Source organism: Linepithema humile, chromosome 8 (assembly GCF_040581485.1).
Source record: "Linepithema humile isolate Giens D197 chromosome 8, Lhum_UNIL_v1.0, whole genome shotgun sequence".
In the NCBI taxonomy this organism is placed as follows: domain Eukaryota; kingdom Metazoa; phylum Arthropoda; class Insecta; order Hymenoptera; family Formicidae; genus Linepithema; species Linepithema humile.
In genome coordinates this window covers 5106502-5118651 of record NC_090135.1, presented here as the reverse complement: position 1 = coordinate 5118651, position 12150 = coordinate 5106502, and the positions used below count along the sequence as shown (strand labels likewise).

At 43.8% G+C, this 12150-nt stretch overlaps 1 protein-coding gene and 1 long non-coding RNA gene across 4 annotated transcripts in view; one reads left to right on the top strand and one right to left on the bottom strand.

Moving 5' to 3' along the window:
- The window catches only part of LOC105680049 (TOX high mobility group box family member 3), a 72813-nt gene extending 69681 nt beyond the window's left edge, over window positions 1-3132 (bottom strand). The window contains exons 1-2 of one of the 2 annotated variants that reach the window (XM_012380473.2): window positions 2993-3132; window positions 1901-1998 (exon numbers count right to left, since the gene is read on the bottom strand). In XM_012380473.2, coding sequence (XP_012235896.2) covers window positions 1901-1972 — 72 coding nt within the window. In that variant the 5' untranslated portion in view covers window positions 1973-1998; window positions 2993-3132. Of the gene's footprint in view, window positions 1-1900; window positions 1999-2063; window positions 2944-2992 lie in introns of those variants that run through there. The other variant, XM_012380472.2, reaches the window with a different exon arrangement.
- LOC137001547 (uncharacterized) overlaps window positions 1-5486 on the top strand; it is a 48956-nt gene extending 43470 nt beyond the window's left edge. For both annotated transcript variants that reach the window (XR_010891527.1, XR_010891526.1), the window contains exon 2: window positions 3491-5486. This is a non-coding gene — a long non-coding RNA (uncharacterized lncRNA). The remainder of the gene's footprint in view (window positions 1-3490) is intronic.
- Window positions 5487-12150: the final 6664 nt, after the last annotated feature.

Below are 12150 nucleotides of genomic sequence, written 5' to 3'. Positions count from 1 at the left end.
TCTAGCGCGCAAGAAGAACGACAACCGACGGAAACGATCGACCGCGCCCGAGGAAGCTTTTCGTGTATTTCGACGAATTTTGGTCGTAGCGATGTTTTGGATGCTTCTCTTTCAACGAAATCTCACACAATCGCGTACGCATTTCGATTATTCTCGAATATTCGCGTAATCTTAAGCACGTATACTCAGAATGTTATGCATTCCGCTTACCGTTGCGTCAAATCGTCAAAATGTGGATAAAACACGACAATTGGCAGATTCGCGAACTCTATTATAGCAGCTGGCCCTGCGAGGAGTCAAACGACCGAGATTGCCGGAAAATATCGTAGTTGACAAAAATGGTAATATATTTTAATTCATATATCTATGCCTTCGACTCTCACATTTTAACGCATTCGATCGAATATTTCCGCCAATTCGTGTTAATTTGTCAAAACAAAAAGAACAATGTTACGATCAACAATATGCGAAAAACAAATTCCAAGATTTCACAACAAACAGCGAAAAGGATTAGAATCAACCGAGAAAAATTATTCCGGAAACTGCTTACAGAATTTGGGTAAATAGAAAGTCGCGTACGGAAGTGAAACATCGCGAAAACGAGCGTATGAAAATTTAGCGTGCTGAAAATGCGATTATGTTTTTACTATCATCGTCTCGTCGGTTTCGCATGAGTGTGTAAGATATAAAAAAATTTGGAACAATAGTTCAAAGATACATATCGCCCATTACCAACCGTCCAAGTGAAAAAACAGCGAATCCCGATCTTTCTTACACGCGTTGGATGCTGCAGTACACGTTTTATTACAACTTATTAAACGAAACGATAAATATTAGTTGTATCATAATAAAATGTATGCGACTTAACTTGATTTTTATCACACGCCAGTCTTGGATTGAAATATCATTGTCAAAAATAAATTTTTTCTCTAAATTGTATTGACGTAGTTGCGATTTTGCAATTCCATAATTCATATTTATCTCGCAATCACACGATAATCCGGCGATGAATGACGTCGTATTCGACGAATATAACGATACGATCAGATCGACACAATAGAATTTGAAAAACTGCCAATATTTCTGATATAAATGAATTGAGATGCACTATTTTTTGCACCATTGTTAATTAAAACAGTTATCATTTTTCATCACACTCAATAATTTATACCGATATATCAATATCATCTATATGCGCCGAGAACTCTTAATTAAACACAATAAAACTTTACCACATTTTCACCAGTTATATACTTTGAGTGATTAATGATCATGTAGCTCTTCGTAACTTAGTAAACACACACATAACAATGCATTTGCATAAACTATTTTTCACCGCGACCCATGGCTACGCCGGAGATATCGCGTTAGATTGTCGCAACATCGAGGATGACATCATCCGCAGCTGTTCCGAACGTTGTAGAGGCTAACACGACCAAACGCAAAACCCAATGCGATGTAAGTGCTTAAAAGCAAGTTATCGCCATTTAACAGTATTAAAGATTACCAACTGCAAGACTAGAATTTTTAAACGCTAGGAATTAAGGCTAAGATGTGCATAACTAATCATGGGTACTTTGTCTAGTAAAATCGCAAGAATGTTACATGCTTAAAGAAATCTCTTACAAGACAATAATGAAAATCAATTACATATTAACAAAATAATCGTAACGGTGGAATATCCATAATCCAACTCTCGCGAATCGGTAATCTTAACGACGATAATTTCAATTAAACTCGATGACTTTCTTGTATAAATTAAATAGCATGTGCTGATTTTCGTAATCTTAGTTTCTTCAGACGAACAACTAAATTTGCTCTTTTTGGATTAGTGATATTCTCCGCGTTTATCGTTGAATAAGTTTTAAAATCGGCCATGTTTAGGCGGTGTTTGACTCACCTTGTAGGAGTACTGGTCGAACATCCTGCAGGCTTCGAGATCGCTACTGAGAACGGAATAACCGGCGTCCATACTGACCCGACGCTTCTTCTCGCCGCCTGGAACGAGCCCTCGTGAATGAAAAGCTATCTATCACGCACAAGCACAGTTTGAGAACTAGTACCGAACAAACTGATCGCGATTGCACCGACTATACCGTCGCTCATCGTACGCGACTCGTCGTACGCACCGACGCGACGTCGTCAGCCTCGTTCGCCGTATCACACTCGATCGGATTTTCGGCCCGCTCTTGGGCCCGCGTATTCCTTCAACTGCGATAACTCACGACAACTCGCGCGGATATCCTGCCGACCTCGCGATCAAGACGGGAAATGCGCGACTCAAACACTGTGAATGCTAGGCGATTCCGGCGCTTCCAACTATCGAAATATTTTGCCTTAGCCGCGTAATTCACGCGAATTGTCATCCACAAACTTCACGTTTCGAATTCAAGTATTGCCAATCTTGTCGAGAAAAAAAATGACAGAGGTATCGATCGAGTTGCGCGTCGATCAAAAGCACGATGGCTGAATTCACTATGGACCACTGTTAAACGCGCGATTTAATTCAATGTACACGGCTGACAAATTAATACCGACAATGTAGCACGTGGACGACGACGACGACGACGATGGTCATCACTGATCGAGGTCGGCAGGTGCCACGCGAGACATCGAATGCGACTCTCGCGGTTTGTACGAGGGAGGGCGACCGCCGGCGAACCGCGCGCGCGAGAACGGCAGTAGTAGCGGTAACGGCGGCTGAACGTCGGTGGTTAACGTGGTGCGGCTATACTCGTGGGCGGGGGAGGGAGGCCAGGAAACTCTCCTCTTCGCTGCGCGAGCGCGAACGCGAACACGGATCTTAAAGGTTAGATCGCGCAACCCTTCGAAACGCACGGATTACGGATATTGTAAACGGGCGCGTTAAACGTTAGGTTATGTTAGGTCGCGTGCAACATCGCGACGTCGCGCGCTACGCGTGCTACCGCGATAGTGCCGTGGGTGCAGCGCGAGGTGGGCCACCCCACCATGAGACTCGGCGTTGCTCTACCTGTCCTGTCCGACGCTTCTCTCGCTCTCTCGCTCTTTCGCTCACTCGACCGTTCGATGCACACAACCGTCCGTCCGTCTCGCTCACTCGCGACCGTCCGTTTCTCCCGCTCACGCGGGATTCGCGGAGCGCGGACCGACTTCTTCCCTCCTTCTCGGTGCGCGACTCCGACGGGAATGCGTACGGGCCCGCGTCGCTCCGCGAAAACCCTAGAGTCATGGATGCCACCTTTGTACTCTTTACAGCTTTGCTGTCTTTCCGAGCGTACCGCATGAAGCGTGCCGTGATGAACGATCGATATTATCTGGGGCAGAAAGTCTAGTCGAAATTTATCGATTTGTCTTAACCACAAATTTTGCCACAAAGGTTATGACATTGTGTAAAAAAAAAAAAAGGCACAGATAATCGTAATCACTCGCCTCTCTTCTTTTTTAATAAAGCGGATCGCGTGATCGCATTCAAAAACATAATATGATTCGAACTATTCTTATTTCACAGGGTTTCATTTCCGGTGGCCAAGTAGCTGAATAACGGAGACAAGAATCACAGCGTGAGTTTTACGCCCACCGCTTTCGGCTCCTGCCGCGTGCCGGTCGACCACCTAGCAGCGGGGGATAATGGGAATGGGACGGACACGGAAGCGGTAGAACCCACGAGAGCACGACCGTCACGTAATACGTGAAGCACAGTCAACATAGAGCATTACGAAATTTGTTACATCTGTGTAAACACAATCGGTTTTAATTACTTCAATTAAGAAGCTATTTTTTACAACATTGAGAAACCAAAGAGGATTTCGCTACACAACTACGAGCCATACGTCAAAAATAATTGCTGCATCGTTCTGTTATTTTTATCGAGACAAGTGTCAACTTGGACATTAACAGAGTTCGTTATCTTTTTAAACCAACTAACTTGACTTAACTTTAATGAATTAACATATGTACGCAATGTACATACGATATCGCGAGCATTCTGTCGCAGCGCATTTAATTTTTTCTTAAAATCGAACATGAAAATTAGCAGTACTAAGTAAACACACACACACACACACATATATTTCTTACTTTTTTATATTTTACATGGCTCTATAGAAACGATTGTGGCGTTGGTCACTTGCCACTTGACAGTTTTCCGCGTCTGGAACACGCAGTTGCGGGCAAGTTAATCGACTAACTGTGACGGTGAAGAGCCGCGAAGCGTGATATATCACGAAGTAGAATCCGATCGTTGGCATCGCGTACACATAGGGTCAGTGACGGCTAGCAGTCACGTGGTTCGCACGTGGGTTTCATTCATGAAACGTGCTCGTAGGTCGTAGCCGCAGCAACGCCGGCAGCCACCAGCAGCGGTGGCTGGCTGTCGCCGTTGTGGTAGTAAGAATGCTGGTGGTAGTAACACGCGTAGCGACAACGAGGATACAGTGGTAGTGGTGGTATTAGTAGTAGTAAACGGCGGTAGGTAACAGGCAGACCAGGCAGACAGGCTAGCAGCCAGGATGGTGGTTAGCCCGAACTGGCTGGCTGGCAAGTGGAAGCAGTGCGGCGGATGAACGTAGAGTGGAGTTTGTAGTGGCGCGCGGTGTGTTGGTTTACGCGCGCTGGATTTTCGCCCCGAGCGAGCCATCGAGCCAGCCAAGCCAACCAGCCAGCCAGCCAGCCAGCCAGCCAGGCAGAACGGAGGGAACGAGGGAAAACGAGGAAGAGGAATCACGCGACCGTGGGGTCAGACGTGATATCTCTTTCTCCTTCCCAACCCGCTCTCTTCTTCTCGGCTATCCAGCTTGAAGCCTCCTTAAAGTCTCCCTATGCCACGTATCTGTTATCCAGCCCATCCAAAGATTACAACCTTAAAACCATCCTTATCCCTCACCTGGTTTTCTCGCGATCCGCCCGCCCGCTCGCCTCGCTCTTTCACTTTCATTCTTCCCCTTTCCGTTGCTCGTGATGCTCGTCCACTTACGTGCTCGCGGTGCAAACCTCGCACGCGTCCGACGAGCGCAAACATTCTCTAACGAGCGATTTTACTGGAGCGACGGTTGTGCTCTAATTTTCTTCGACCTTGCTACTTACGAATCTTTCGTGAACACATCATTTCCAATGTGTTAATTAGTTCGTATCATTAACAATGAATGTAATATCAATTGATTTATTGAAAAATCTTATGGAACACATTATCGCGACTTTCAAAAATGACTAGCCTTGCGGACTAGAATTGATTGTCGGCAAATAGCAGCGTTACTGATGTATATATTTCAAAAACGTCAAACTACTTATATTTTAACGTATAATTGCGATCGCTGACTTGTAAATTAACGATTATACTGCTTCGACATAACAGTACGATATCGTCAATCTCATTTCTTTTTCTCATCACTTTGTTACCGGCATTATGTTTGCGGCCAAAGACCAACGAATATCAATTGTAATCTTCCAATTATCGTGAATGTCAGCATTTCTCCCCGTCTCATCTTCAATTATAATTTTACAACCAAGTTCGCCGGCATTTTGGCATTATTAATGAAACGACGTTTTTCGGAGTGTACTTCTTGGAAAAAGAGGCTCGGTCAGCGCACGATGCAGCGCTTACAACGCATCGCGACATGCATACGTTCTTAAAAACAACATACGTACGTTTTCAGACTTCCGAGTCTCGTTGAACGCGCGCATATCCCGCGGGAATCAATATCCGCGCGTCTCCCAGTCTCTCCCCTACACCCCCCGTCTTCCCCCCGGCCCCTCATCGACCATCTCTCGCTCCCCCTCTTTCTCCGCCAGTACACGGATCTGCCCCCTCACCTATACCTCCTCGCGGGTGCTGCACCTTCTTCGGCACCGTGCACCGTGTACCACCCCATGCGCCGGGGGTGAAGCGGCGGGGAGGAGCGGAATGGAGCGGTGCGGCCGTCCGCCTCTGATGAATGTGATTTAGGGAAGGGGGAGAGCGGAATACGGCCGCCTGCCTTCCTCCTTTGGTGCCTCCACAGCCCCTTTCTACCACCCACCCTCGCTCTCCCCCCCGCGCCAGACTCCCTTCTGCCCTCCCCCCTCGCCCCTGTCCCACCACCGCCACCTTCTCTCCTCTATCAACTTCCACCACGTCAACCTACCCACCCTACCCTCCCCCCTTCTTCGTCTCCTACCCCGGCAGCTACATCTCACCCAAGTCGACACACAACTACAAAACATTCAATTTGAACGTAAAGTTAAAACGAAATGGATTTTCCAGCGCGGGTACAGTCGCCGTCAAAAGCTGCGCGCTCGGTCTCTCCCGATGACTCGACGCGTAGATTTCGCGATATCAGATCGGAGAAGACGCGGAGATAACTGCGAGAGAGAATTCGCATCTCGGTGTATGTCACTTCGGTGCGTTTTGCAATCGAAATGTTCTCGTATTCATTCTTGCTGGCGAGTATCCCGAGTAATCGATATCCGGATAATAAGAATCTGGATTATACGCGACACAAATTGTATTAGTATTTTGCTTTTAGAGTAAAGCCACGATACTCTTGGCAATTCTTGTTTTCCTCCGTTTCTTCCTTTTTCTTCGTTTGATAAATTACAACGATTATCGATCGCCCAATATTACCTAATTTTATCGCGGTCCTCTGGTTTATCGTCCTGAGGCACGAACTACCAGTTACGATAAGGATTGGAATTTAATAAGCTTCCTCGTTGAAACGTTCCAAGCTGATCAATTCTTAATACTCCTTTCGAGGAAGGTAGCGACAAGGATCGTTTGAAGTTGCTTAGCTACTCGAATCAAGATATAGCTATTTTGAATATTATTCGTCATGTATTCTTGTCATCTGTGCTTTTAATTACGAAACGAAAGCAACGAGATATCGATCGGATTGTACACCCAAGAGAGGCCCTCGTGAAAAAATGGCTGAACGTCGATCGAGGTTGCATAATCGCAGACGTACGAATAACGAAGCGCCAGCAAAGTTTCCTCTAATAACAAAAGTAACTTTCGAGTCGAATCAAAATAAAAGCGGATTCGCGGAAGGATCTGCACTCTAGTGAATCGCAAGTGAGATATGAATTATGCATTCGACCAACGGAGGTCCCCCTTCTTGCTTTTCGACTTACCCGTGGAATCGTGCGCGAGTCCAAAAAGACCGATGGAAAAGTACAAAACACACGAAGACGAGGAATGTACTTCTTCTCTCACTGTTATCTCTTTCTTCATCAAATTTATCAAAGAGTACAACCCTTGGCGAAAAAAGGAACTATGCGAAACATATATTTCTCTTTCTTTAATTCATGGATTTCACAAAAATCAGCATTTCCTGTCTTTAAGAAATGTACCAAAACTTTTCCACTGCGAATACACACCGTTGATGTGAAAGCGGACGAAAGATAATGTAACGATATGCTTGATCAGCAGCAAGGTATCCGGGAAGTCCAGGAAATAGCTTCGAGTTTGACCGTCCCGAGGGACTTTCCGCCGAGTCCTCGCCGAGAGGATGAATCAACCCCGTCTATTTGGCCTAGAAGACCATGGTCACCCTCAACTTCACCCTCGTTCTCACCCCTCATTCTCAACCCTCGCGCTTTCTCGCTTCTCCTCTTCCGCTCGTCCGCTCTTTCTTGCACGACCGAGTTCCTGCGGCGGAAAACTGGCTTCGCTCCACTGTCCTTACGTAGCTGGTGGTCTCGTTGATGTGGGTCGGGTGAAGAATCAGGGTCAAGTTCACGGTCGTGCTAAAGAGAGCATGTTACGACCAACACGCCACCTTACGTTTCGCTGTTCGTTTTGTACCTTTTACAAAAATATTTGGCAACATTCGATGGGCCATGAATTTCTAAAGAACTTTACACTGTAACGAGACTAACGTGTATATAAACAGTATATGAAGAGGAGCAGCACACGATGATCCCCTCACGAGCGGTGGTCAATGAACTCTATTGGTATCGTCAAACGAGGCGTCTCGTCCAATTAACCGTTTTTAATCTCACAAAAGAGATTTTGCATCGTTGCAGACGCTTAACGCCTGCACTGGCGCTCTCACAAAGCGATTTTCAGTTGAATGCTCGATCGCGAAACATTTATAAAACGCGGTTGCAAAGTAGAGAGAGAGAGAGAGAGAGAGAGAGAGAGAGAGAGAGAGAGAGAGAGAGAGGGCGAGGGAGAGAGAATATATAGCTTAGCTTCTCTATTTTCCGCTGTTGAGAAATCTCAAACACTTTTGTCCAAAGATAACTATTGCGCTAATAATAATATCAGAGAGATGCGAGAAATATGTACTGTTTTTCCTCAGTTTTACATTAAGAGTTACTGCAATTGTATTCGTGCTAATAAATCTTTTCGGATGAACATCCTATACAGAGAATGTCCTATTATTTTTGAAGCTGCTCGTTCGATTTTTATGAAATTTAGTCTGTAGGGATATCTGTTGATGCTTTAATCAAATCTGAGGTTAAAAATACAAAATTCAAAATAACGGATTCAATATAGCAAACAGAATTTTAAAAAATAATCGAATTATCTTGAAATTCGGTTTTGGAGGGTTTTTGGGGTTGTTCAATATACTTTTAGAATTTTTATACTCGAGTTCAGTGATCGCAAGAAATCCCTAGTTTTACGATAATCAACCAATTTTTCGAAATTTGATTCCGTCAATATTAGAATCGCTATTTTTTTTTAAATTTTGGAATTCTAAGGTCACAATCAAGAATTCAGTAACTTTGAAAATTCTTAGAAAACAAAGTCTCGTGTAGATTATTTTGTTAGAGAGTTTCCGTCTTAAAAAGATTAATAATTACGTAATTAATATTCGCCAACCAGTTTATAATTATTATGGCAAAGCAAAAGAACCATAAAATACGAGTTAGGATGGTTTCCTTCTTTTTTACGAGCTTCCGCTTTGCAATGTTACCGCCGCTCCGATCGAGCCTAACCATTTGACCGCTTCTTGCTTCACGAAACGATGCTCGTCAAGACTGGAAGAAAAGAGAGAATAGGAAGGAGAAGCTCCGCGATATTCTTTCGTGTCGAATATTACGAGTTTGAAAATATCGGGTTAAAATTGCTTCTCGTGTGGAAAGCATTATTTTCGACAGCAAACGAGCTCTGGAATTATGTCTGTTACAATGCATTGTTCTGGCGCATTAGCAAATGACTCATAATGATGGCAATGAGTGTCGATCTACTTGCAAAAACGATCGCCATGTTCACTGTTGCACAGGAATAAACTAGGCGTGATCGATACACGCGTCTGATACTAGGAATTTCCTTCGTCCATTCTGTCTGCTTCGTTTTTCGACACTTTCGCGATGGGAGAAATCGTCGACCCTTTTTTTTCGACGCTTTTAGCACATTCTTTCACGAAGAGATTTATATTCGAAGAGATTTTCGCAGAGCAATCACAAGCTAAAATCGTCCGGTTATTGCCCGCATTATTTCCAGACATGTTTATGTGAGCGAAGGTTTGTCGCGTACGAGTAATTTAATATCCAGAAAAATCCTGTCAGCAAATTTTGAATCTGTCCGCTCGAAGTGCTTCCTCGCCGCGATTTATTCATAGCGCATCGCGGCTAGATACCCAGATTCCATTCGGTCTCTTTCACTGCTTCGCTTGGCCAAGCGTAAAAGCTTAACGATCACTTTACCCTCGTCCACATAGTATCCACATCGGTTGCCGACTAACCGCCGAATATCGTTTTTATCTCATACACGGATTATATAGTGTGGTGCGTTGTATTCCACTTCCTACATGAATGACGGTTCTTCCACGATTTAATTAGTAACGAAAACTATATCCGCTTGTAAAGGACGACAATGATATTCGCAGCTGCGTCGCTAGTATTTTTCACTTTTTGCGCTCTCTCTCTCTCTCTCTCTCTCTCTCTCTTTCTTTGCCAAATAAATAATCAATATGTTGTCTGATGTGCTGCATCATCAATCGACGTTTTCCGCGGCTCTCTTTTTTCATTCTAAGTCTCGGTTAGTTCTTTGACGAATTAATGTGCCTTCGTCGTCGTCATTGGTTGTCTGCAAAATTTATGGCCGTCTCTTTTTCCATGATTTATAAGTCGAAATTACACTTGTAAATACCGATAAAACAATCAGATATCGAGAGACGGCCGTAACCTGATTTACGAGTCCGCTTCTGTGATTCGGATTCCTCATCAGAGTGTAGCATTTGATGCTATTCGGTTCATACGCGATCGCTAAGCAAACATACGACGTCGATTCAAATCGGACGACCGATCGATAGTCCATGGCTGTTCCGAAAGAAATATCCATTTGCCTTTATTATGATAAATAACAAACGAGCCATAAGGACAAGAAGGGAGGTCGTAGTAATATATCGGGTAAAATCGTATAGTTCCGCGGAAGATTAAATAAAAACAAAATGAAAATGTATTGCCAAGAGAAAGATGCCAAGGAAGATGTGTGTGCACATCTTTCATATATAACGTAAATCTCTGGAGAACCAACGCGCCATGAAAGATAACAAGAATCAATAAACGAGATGCAAATATCGCTGAAAATGCGGAACAATAAAATAAAATTCCGACTCGTGAAATAACCTACGCAAGCGATTTCCCAGAGTTCTTTCGTATAAGAGTATAAAAATATGTAACGTGCAACAAAATTATGGAGAAACAAAAATAAAAAATTTTGCAAGCGCGGTTGACACAGTATGTCGTACGAGTTCAGATATGTGGGGGGAAAAAAAGGAAAAAAAGAAGTTCGAGAAGAAGCGAGAAGGAGCAGACAGGGAGATAAGAAAAAAAAAGGAAGACCGGGTGGAGGGTCCTGCTTACCACCTGACGGTCTCGTGCCGCAACTCGATCAGCTTTCCGAAGATTCGGTTGCCCGTATTTTGGCTATCATGTCGTGTGGGCCGGCGCAAATATCTCTCTGTTACTAGCTTCGAAAATCGCCTTTGTTCCAATCATTTTACATCATGTGATATTTATTTTTTCAAATAAGGCACCCAGAACATAAAACATCAAATGTTATAGCACATTTTGCGAAGTATAATACACATGTTATTAAGAGAATAAAATGAATAACGTGCGAATTTATTATCCATCGGTACGCTGACTGCGAAAGAAAAGTGTGTGATATTTGGAACTATAATTGCATAGTAAAATAATTACGGCCAGAGGATGCTCATTTTTATGGGAATTGCTACTATAATGTTTGCAATAATAACTACAGCTATAATTTGTATGGTGGGAACGCTTATAAAAATATGATTGGCCGCAGGAAAACACTATAAATCATAATGTGATGATAATTACTGCAACCATTTTTTTTTCTCTCAGCGTAGCATCGACTACGTTTCTTTATTGATTTTTTCCGCATATTTCACGCCAGCACCCGGTATATATTCACAATCTTGTTTGCATTTATTATACTTTCTTTCATTATCGATCCGCGGATAGAGACAGAGTCAGACAGTTAGGAGAAGTAGAATAAATTGTACCATTGGATAAAAGGAAACTTCGGACGGAAGATGAGAAAGAAGCCCGGGGAAGTGGGATAAGCGCGGCGGAACAGAGCGAGATGGAGAGCATGGGGCGTGATACGTAGTTTGCGAACTTTCCGGATTCGAGAGTATGCTTTTCAATACACGAAAGTTCGTGCAAATAGAAGCGCCGGGAAATGTATAATATCACGAATAAGTGAAGAAAATTGCATAAGTCAATATAGCGCTCCTTCGCAAACTCCGTTCAATATTACCTCCATCTAAATCACGCGGTTACTATCCTTTTCTCACTATTTGCACCGTGTTGCTATCACTTCGCGCCGAAAACATGCTTGTTTTAATCTGTACATAATGCGGAATTGAAAAATTCCAACCCTTGCTCGCCGATGCCGATCGACGACAACGATCGTTTTCTTATCGCCTACGTTCACCTACGGACGTAGCACTCCAATCTTCTTATATCGTGAAACGCTATTGCACCAGCCAGCGTATCTTTACAGTCGGAAGAAGCTCTGACCTACTTCCCTTTATGGCGCCATTCCATAAAAGTTTCCTATAAATTGCATTTAGCAACGTCGACCGCGCCGCTAGCGAAGTCGTTCCCATCTCGTAACGGACTGCGTTCTCTTTCGATGATACACGATATGCCATACGTCATACGTCGTTGTGCGCGATACAGGATACGCGATACGCGATGCACAATTCGCAGTGG